A 9,004-nucleotide genomic window follows, 5' to 3' on the forward strand; every position below is an offset into this window, starting at 1 on the left:
GGATGGAAGGCTGAGTCAACCCTGAGCCGGTGAGATTTGAACCGCTGAACTGCAGATAACAGTCAGCTGAAGTGGCCTGCAGTACTGCCCCCTAACCACTGCGCCACCTCGGCTCGATTTTGAGATCAAACTAGCCCCCCCACCCCCAGAATAATACAATCTCTAGAGAATTTACCTGCCCGGTTTGTTGACATATCCCTGCAGCCGTGCCTTGACCTCGTCGTAAGTGAGGAACGCCATGTAACCGGGATGTGTTACCGCTAGATACGTCCAGTTCTTCAACAGGGTTGACCAAGGCTGTGAAGAGAAAACGGGGAACGAATTAGACGGGGAAGCAAAGCAGAGCGTGGACAACGCCATCTTAAATCCAGAATCATGTTCACAGCCAGCAGCTTTTTCGCAAGTCAAAAACTGAGAGACTCCACTGAAAAGTTGAGAGAATCTTTTTTTTTTAAATTAAAAAAACCAAAAACGCCTCAGGGATAAATCACAGTTTACTGTTCAGCTTCCTCATTTCCCACAGCTGCTCGCGCCTGGTGAGACGGATCATTTCGTGGTGTGAAACAAACAGGACTCGCGCGAACTACTTTATTACCTTCTGCCCCACAACACAGGCGGTCCTCGACTTACGAGCCCGCCACCGAGGCCAACATTTCCGTCGCTATGCGGACGGTTGTTCAATGAGTTTTGTGCCCGTTTTACCACAGTTGTTAAGGGAACCACGGCGGCCGTTAAGTTAGAGGCACGGTTGTTAAACGAATCTGGCTTCCCCCTTGACGTGGCTCGTTGTTGAATCACAAAAGGGGGGGGATCACGTCATAAATGTGAGTCAGTTGCCAAGCATCTGAATTTTGATCATGTGGCCATGGAGACCCTGCAGTGGTCGTAAGTGAGAAAAAATGGCCGTTGGTCACTAATTCAGGGCGGTGGTAACTTTGAACGGTCAATAAGTGAACTGTTGTAAGTTGAGGAATACCCGTATTCATTTATTTAGAGCGTTGTGGGAGGGCCTTGCGGTCGAGCTCCCGCCTCACAATCAGGAGGCTGTGAGTTCGATCCTAGGTAGAGGCAGATATTTCTCTCTCTGGGCAGGATGAGAATATACTGTATCTCCTGAACAAAACTCCACCCTGGTGATGGGGAAGGGCATCCGGCCATTAAAACATTCTGTTAGTTCCATTCCATTGCCCAGAATCCACCCCGCAAGGGATTATGGAGTCATTAAAAGAAGATTATGAAGTGTGAAAAACAATCATAAGTCCCTCTTTTCAGCGCCATTGTAACTTTGAATGGCCAGCAGGTACAACTATTGTAAATCAACGTCTACCTGTACAGGTACCTCTCAATCCGGCAGCCAGTTCTTGGGAACAATTAGATAAGGTCCCGGGAAACTTAGGAGGAGTTGTGATTGTGCAACTCCCGAGTTAACTTCACACTTGATTCCTTCTCCCTGCCAGGGCTGGGCGCTTCCTAAGGTGTGTTGAAGCTACGCGCTGTTTGTAAAAATGTATTTATTCACTCAAGGTGTACGCTGCTCATCTTGCCTAGAGGCGACTGCAAGGAGTTGCAAACCCTGGGTGCTGGAGACGGCAGAATGCAACTTTTTCCACGACGATGCCGCCAAGTTGTCTTTGTGGCTAAAAAGTGGGGAGAGCACCCACTTCCTCTGGACCTCACGGTTTCCGTCACCCGCTCTGCCCTTCTTGCTCGCCTGCACCTACAACTGCCCCTCTGAAAATGTTGCCGCTGTTCCTTTGGTCCTTAGAGGCTCGGGCGGCCTGGAAGAGGAAGACCCCCCCCATCTCTTTGGTTGCCCCCTCGATAGTTGGAAATCCAGCCAAGGGGGGTCAGTTCTGATGAACCCGCCGATTTGAACCCGAGGGATTTGACACCTTTTCTGGCGGTTGATTTTGGTGGATTGAGCCAAGACAAAGGCTGTTGATCTGAGCTTCTCAATTTTCCACCCACACTTTTTTGAAAGAACGCGAGGCTGTTTTTCCACTTTCAGAAATGGAAACTTTCGCAGCTCCGTCTCTGGGGTGGTTGACCCTCGCGTTCCACCCACCCTGGCAGCCTCGAAGGATGGACTTTATGGAAGCCACATCCTGCCCGTGATCAACAACTCACCGACTGATAAGTCAAGGGAGGAGAGAGAGAGAAACGACATCAAACACGAGTGAGGAGTTACGAGGCTGCTCGCTTTCCCACCCCCTTCAGCTAAAAAAGCTTCCAAATTTCTTCTCCCCCCCCCCAAATCCTTTGAATATCTGTGTATCTGTGGCATGTTTCATTTTCGGCGTTAAATAGAAACACTGCCCGTGGCATGAGAGACAGCTTGGTCTAGTGGTGAAGGCACCAGGCTACAAACTAGGAGGCTGTGAGTTCTAGTACCACCTTAGGAATGAAAGCTGGCTGGGGGAGGGGGACTTTGGGGCAATCACCAGGGGCCTGTGAGTTCTAGTACCACCTTAGGAATGAAAGCCGGCTGGGTGGGGGACTTTGGGCCAACCACTAGGTGATTCTGAGTTCCAGTACCACTTTAGGAAGGAAAGCTGACTGGAGGGACTTTGGGCCAATCACCAGGTGACTGTGAGTTCTAGTATCACCTTAGGAATGAAAGCTGGCTGGGGGGGACTTTGGGCCAATCACTAGGTGATTCTGAGTTTTAGTACCACTTTAGGAAGGAAAGCCGACTGGAGGGACTTTGGGGCAATCACCAGGTGCCTGTGATTTCTAGTACCACCTTAGGAATGAAAGCTGGTTGGGGGGAACTTTGGGCCAATCACCAGGTGACTGAGTTCTAGTACCATCTTAGGAATGAAAGCTGGCTGGGGAGGGACTTTGGGGCAATCACCAGGCGACTATGAGTTCTAGTATCAACTTAGGAATGAAAGCTGGCTGGGGAGGGACTTTGGGGCAATCACCAGGCGACTGTGAGTTCTAGTATCAACTTAGGAATGAAAGGTCAGGGGGGGATTTGGGGCCAATCACCAGGTGACTGTGAGTTCTAGTACCACCTTAGGCACGAACGTCGGCTGTATGACGTTGGGCCAGTCCTTCTCTCTCAGCCCAGCCTCCCTTACAAGGTTGGTGTTATGTAGAAAATACGAGGAGGAAGGAGTTTCAAGTCTATTTCTTATAAAAATAATAAAGGGGGAGGGGGGGAAGAAAAGTGAAATAAATGTAAATAAATAAATAGCTTCCCACAATCTACCTGGAAGAGACGCGTGAAGATGTCAAATTCAAATATGGAGATATGGCCACTGCAGGTCAGGTCAATGGTGGACTTCAGGGCGATGGCCATCGGACCAGAATCGACCAAATGGACTTGCTGGAGACCTTTCTGAAATTCAGACCAAGGGACGAGGCTCCTACAGAGAAGAAAAAGGAAAGGTTATAGCTACCACAGTCCTAGGCTGCATCAACAGAGGGATAGAATCAAGATCACGTGAAGTGTTGATATCAGATTATGGTAAGGCCACACTTGGAATACGGCATTCAGTTTTGGTCGCCACGATGTAGAAAAGATGTGGAGACTCTAGAAAGAGTGAAGAGAAGAGCAACAAAGAGGATGAGGGGACTGGAGACCAAAACATATGAAGAACGGTTGCAGGAACTGGGTATGTCCAGTTTAATGAAAAGAAGGACTAGGAGAGACATGATTGCAATCTTCCAATATCTCAGGGGTTGCCACAAAGAAGAGGGAGTCAAACTATTCTCCAAAGCACCTGAGGGCAGAACAAGAAGCAATGGGTGGAAACTAATCAAGGAGAGAAGCAACTTAGAATCAGTGAGAAATTTCCTGACAGTGACAACAGTTAATCAGTGGAACAGCTTGCCTCCAGGAGTTGCAAATGCTCCAACACTGGAGGTTTTAAAGAAGAGATTGGACAATTGTCTGAAAGGGTGTAGGGTCTCCTGCTTGAGCAGGGGGTTGGACTAGAAGACCTCCAAGGACCCTTCCAACTCTTATTATTCTGTTGATGTGAGAAACTGAGAGTGGGACTGAGAGGAATTATGAATCAAAGTGATAGTTATGGACATGCATGTTTCACCATCCCGTGAAGAAGCGTGGAGAGAAGGGGTGGTTTGCTCCTAGTTGCTCCTAGTTCGGCCTAGTTCGGCTGGACTGATAGTGGAATTCAGGCCTGGGTCGCAGAACCGGCAGCGATCCAGGCCTACCATGACTCAAACCAGTTCCCTCACCGCTATTGGGCCTCCGCCATTTTGGTTTTTAGTGACTGCGTGTGCGCAGTTCACTGTAAATCGTTCTGCGCCAGTGCGAAGAACCATTTACATTGAATAGCGCACAGATGCACAGCGTGCGCCTGGCACGCATGGATTATGAACCAGTAGTAAAACTGGCAATGACCCACCTCCAGATGTAGAGGAGACTGAAAATTGATCAAGAAAGTGATAAGTACACCTCTTTATAGATCTACCATTTCCAAGGTCTGGGAAGCCGAGATATCATTAAACCATTTCAGTTCAAAGGTTGATGCTCTTCCTTGTTATGTTTGACCCACACACAATGCCTCCTAAGGATTTACGAAAAGGCAATCAATGATCTTTTTTTTTTTTTTTCTCGGCTGATAGGCCCTTTCCATCGAACTTCCACTCTAAGAAGATTTTAATGCTATCGATTATAGCTAAACAGGATTAAAGTAGTGAATATAACCAACCCCGACGTCATAAAACATCGACAGACACTTAAGAGTCCAATCAAAGCCGAAGATCAACAATAATCAATCAGATTCATTAATCAAGAGAAAATTCAAATCAATTTGGGCTTTTAAAAGCTGGTTGCAATAATTTTGTATTGTTTTCCGCAATCCCGATAAATTGGAGTGAATTGCAAGTTTTTCCAGACAAAGAACTGAGGATTGTTTGAAAAAACCATCTCAAGAACTAGAAGAATAACATCTATCTATCTATCTATCTATCTATCTATCTATCTATCTATCTATCTATCTATCTATCTATCTATCTATCTATCTATCTATCTATCTATCTATCTATCTATCTATCTATCTATCTATCTATCTATCTATCTATCTATCTATCTATCTATCTATCTATCTATCTATCTATCTATCTATCTATCTATCTATCTATCTATCTATCTAAGGCAAGTACCACTCACTCATCACAAAATCTCCAGAATGGTAAAGCCTACAAACTTGAAATTTGGCATGTCTGTTCCTTTTGGCTTCTAGGTGCTTGCTAAGAAAGGATTTTTTGAAATGACCATCAGATCATTAGTATTATACAGTAATTAACATGCTCTGATGCTAAGGAGTTCTACTCCCCCTCCTCACCTGAAAAGAACTCTGTTCCAACCGCCAGTTGCTTCACATTCCATTACCTCAGTTCAAACTGGCAGACGTTCCACTCCTTCATTTCGGAGCAGTTCATGAATAGTTCATTCAGGAACTATTTTTCACATGACCATTGTAGTCAAGTGATCAAAATTCAGACCCTTGGCAACTGACACATATTTATGACGGTCACAGTGTCCTGCGGGTCATGTGGTCCCCGTTTGTGGCCTTCTGACAAGTAAAGTCAGTGGGGAAGCCAGATTCACTTAACAACCGGTTTACTAACTTAGCAACTGCAGATAATTCACTTAACAACCGTGGCAAAAAAAGACCATAAAACGGGTCAAAACTCCCTTAAGAAATGTGTCCCTTAGCAACAGAAATTGTGGTCGTAAGTTGAGGACTTCCTGTACCACTGATGGAAGCAGAGACAGGATGCGTGCAGAAAGGAGGAGCAAGACGTGTGATGAGGAACAGATCTCATTGCCCGGGAAGGCGTTGTAAAGGTCTTGTAAAACTGGGGTTTTTTTGGGGGGGGGGGGCTCACCGTTCCCTCCAGGTGCCCCTCCAGAAGACGTGGGCCTCTTGCTTGTTCAGCTGGTACGTGCTGCCTTGGTCCTCCCCGTTGGGAAACACGGCTTGTAGTTCAGCCAACATGTGACTGAAGATCAGGGAAAGCTTTGTTAGATTTCTCCTACAACGGGAAGTGAAGGAAAAATTGAATTAGAAGGCTGAAGAAGACATACGAAGAACGGTTGCAGGAACGGATTACCGTATATACTCAAGTATAAGCCGAGTTTTTCAGCCCACTTTTTGGGCTGAAAAAAGCCGCCTCGGCTTATACTCGAGTCAGTGAAAAATTTGCCCGAAATGGAGGAGAAAAAGGGGCGGGGCCATGCCGCTGGGTGACACTCGTGAATGGCCCGGCGCCCCTGTGAGTTTCCCCTCCCTCTGTGTCAGTTTGCCGCGCAGCGCACACCACACCATCCCCCCTCCTCACGTTCTAATGTAATGCAGGGCTGTCTTACGATTCCCCTTCCTCCCCCTCCTGCCGCTCTGCAACGATGTCCCACCTCCTCCTTGTTATGGCAAGCAGCCACATAGCGATGTCCCACCTCCTCTGGTACAGTGATCCAATGATAGGAATCACTGTGCCGTGTGTCATAGGAGGCGGGACATCGCTCCCGCGGCTGCACGGGACATCATTACCGATAGCTGCTGCATTTCCCACCCTAGGCTTATACTCGAGTCAATAATTCCAGTTTTTTGTGGTAAAATTAGGTGCCTCGGCTTATATTCGGGTCGGCCTATACTCGAGTATATACAGTACATCTCTAGTTTGATGAAAAGAAGGACCAGGCTGGCATGAAAACAGTCTTCTAATATTTGAGGGAGAGGGGTCAACTATTCTCCAAAGCAGCTGAAGGCAGGACAAGAAGCAATGGAATAACAGAATAACAGAGTTGGAAGGGACCTTGGAGGTCTTCTAGTCCAACCCCCTGCTCAAGAAGGAGACCCTATACTGGTGATGGCTAACCTTTGTTGCTGCATGCCACCACCACCCCATGCCCCATTTTGGGCTTCCTGCACCAACCTGGATGCCAAAACGGGGTAGCAAGGGCACTGGGCGAGCCCACCCCCAAATGCAACGGTAATCATGGAAAAAAGCAATCTAGAACTAAGGAATAATTTCCTGACCGTGAGGAGAACAATTAATCGGTGGAACAGCTTTCCTTCAGAGGTTGTGGGGCTCCATCACTGGAGGCTTTAAAGAAGAGACCGGAGATCTGGAATGGTAGAGGTCCTCCTGTTAGAGCAGGGGGTTGGACTAGAAGACCTCCAAGGTCCCTTCCAACTCTGTTATCCTGTTACCTGCCAGCTCCAAATCTATAATGGCTTGCAAATAGTGGAGAGAGGGGGGGGAAGAGGGAGGGAGGGAAAGAAAGAAAGAAAAAGGAAAGAGAGAAAGAAACAAGGAAAGAAAGGAAAGGAGGAAGAAGGAAGGGAAGGAAGGGTAGGGAAGGAAGGAAGGGAATTGAGGAAGGAAGGAAAGGAAGGAAGGGAATTGAGGAAGGAAGGAAAGGAAGGAAGGAGGGAAGGGAAGGGAGGGAAGGAAGGGAATTGAGGAAGGAAGGAAGGGAATTGAGGAAGGAAGGAAGGAAGGAAGGAAGGAAGGAAAGGAAGGAAAGGAAGGGAGGGAGGTAAGGAAGGAAGGGAATTGAGGAAGGAAGGAAAGGAAGGAAGGGAATTGAGGAAGGAAGGAAAGGAAGGAGGGAAGGAAGGGAAGGGAGGGAAGGAAGGGAATTGAGGAAGGAAGGAAGGAAGGAAGGAAGGGAATTGAGGAAGGAAGGAAAGGAAGGAAGGAAGGAAGGGAAGGGAGGTAAGGAAATGAAGGAAGGGAATTGAGGAAGGAAGGAAAGGAAGGAAGGAAGGAAGGGAGGGAGGGAGGAAGGGAAGGGAGGGAAGGAAGGAAGGGAATTGATGAAGGAAGGAAGGAAGGGAATTGAGGAAGGAAGGAAAGGAAGGAAGGAAGGAACAGAAGGAAGGAAGGAAAGGAAGGAAGTAAATGAAGGGAGGAAGGGAAGGAAGGAAGGGAGGGAATTGAGGAAGGAAAGGAAGGAAGGAAAGAAAGAAAGACATCCTGGTCTTTATTGAACAGCTCTGCTGATATGCTTGGCCTGAAGAAAAGTCAATTTATTCAGGCCCCACCTGCCTGCCAGAAAGAAAGAGGTGAACTTTAACATGACACTCTGTTTGCTTGGAGCCTGGAAACTTTGCAATATGACATATATAGCAGCCGCAGAAGAGACAGGCATCGGACAGCAACGCATTTCCTCCATCACCCGTGAATGGTGTTAGAACATCAACAAAGGGTAGAAGTGACGCATGTCTGGGAAGGCTCATTAAAGTGCACGGGACCCCCAAGCATCATCTTTGGGGCCCCAAACTCCATCTTTAAAAGCACCCATTTTACAGACAGAGTAAACGAATCTCAGATTCGTCCCGGTCTGATTTATCCAGAAGTGGGCAGTGTGCAATCCCGATCTCCTTTTCTTGCAACCCTTAAGTAAAGGTAAAGGTTCCCCTCACACATCTGTGCTGGTCGTTTCTGACTCTAGGGGGCGGTTGCTCATCTCCGTTTCAAAGCCAAAGAGCCAGCGCTGTCCGAAGACATCTCCGTGGTCATGTGGCCGGCATGACTCAATACCGAAGGCACACGGAACGCTGTTCCCTTCCCACCAAAGGGGGTCCCTATTTTTCTACTTGCATTTTTTACCTGCTTTCGAACTGCTACGTTGGCAGAAGCTGGGACAAGTCACGGGAGCTCACTCCGTTAGGCGGCGCTAGGGATTCGAACCGCCGAACTGGCGAACTTCTAATCGACAAGCTGAGCATCTTAGCCACTGAGCTACCGCATCCCTACTGCAACCCTTATAACCACTAAAAACTGGGTGGGGGGGGAAGCATTTACATTTAACGGGGGGGGGGGGGGCAGTTTGAGATTGAAAGGCCAAAATAACCCGGGTCACACGAGGCCCAAATAAGCCTTATAATAAAACCCCAGAGACATCCTCCCGATCCTGTTTACGGTCGGCTCAAACTGTTGGCGGAAATCAAACATTGTCCGTTTGTAGCCGTGGTGGGTTTCAAAAATTGTTGGAACCTACTCTGTGGGTGTGGCCTCC

The 9,004-nt window shown here is 47.7% G+C and overlaps 1 protein-coding gene across 2 annotated transcripts in view; it reads right to left on the bottom strand.

Moving 5' to 3' along the window:
- Positions 1-6,008, bottom strand: part of LOC148042909 (E3 ubiquitin-protein ligase CBL-like) — an 18,428-nt gene extending 12,420 nt beyond the window's left edge. For both annotated transcript variants that reach the window (XM_087727228.1, XM_087727227.1), the window contains exons 1-3: positions 5,866-6,008; positions 3,215-3,371; positions 176-297 (exon numbers count right to left, since the gene is read on the bottom strand). In XM_087727228.1, the coding sequence (XP_087583354.1) occupies positions 176-297; positions 3,215-3,371; positions 5,866-5,975 (389 nt within the window). In that variant the 5' untranslated portion in view covers positions 5,976-6,008. The remainder of the gene's footprint in view (positions 1-175; positions 298-3,214; positions 3,372-5,865) is intronic.
- Positions 6,009-9,004: the final 2,996 nt, after the last annotated feature.

This window comes from Thamnophis sirtalis, unplaced genomic scaffold (genome assembly GCF_051295495.1).
Source record: "Thamnophis sirtalis isolate CommonGarterSnake01/CBP01778 unplaced genomic scaffold, rThaSir2_p1.2 scaffold_13, whole genome shotgun sequence".
Lineage (NCBI taxonomy): Eukaryota > Metazoa > Chordata > Lepidosauria > Squamata > Natricidae > Thamnophis > Thamnophis sirtalis.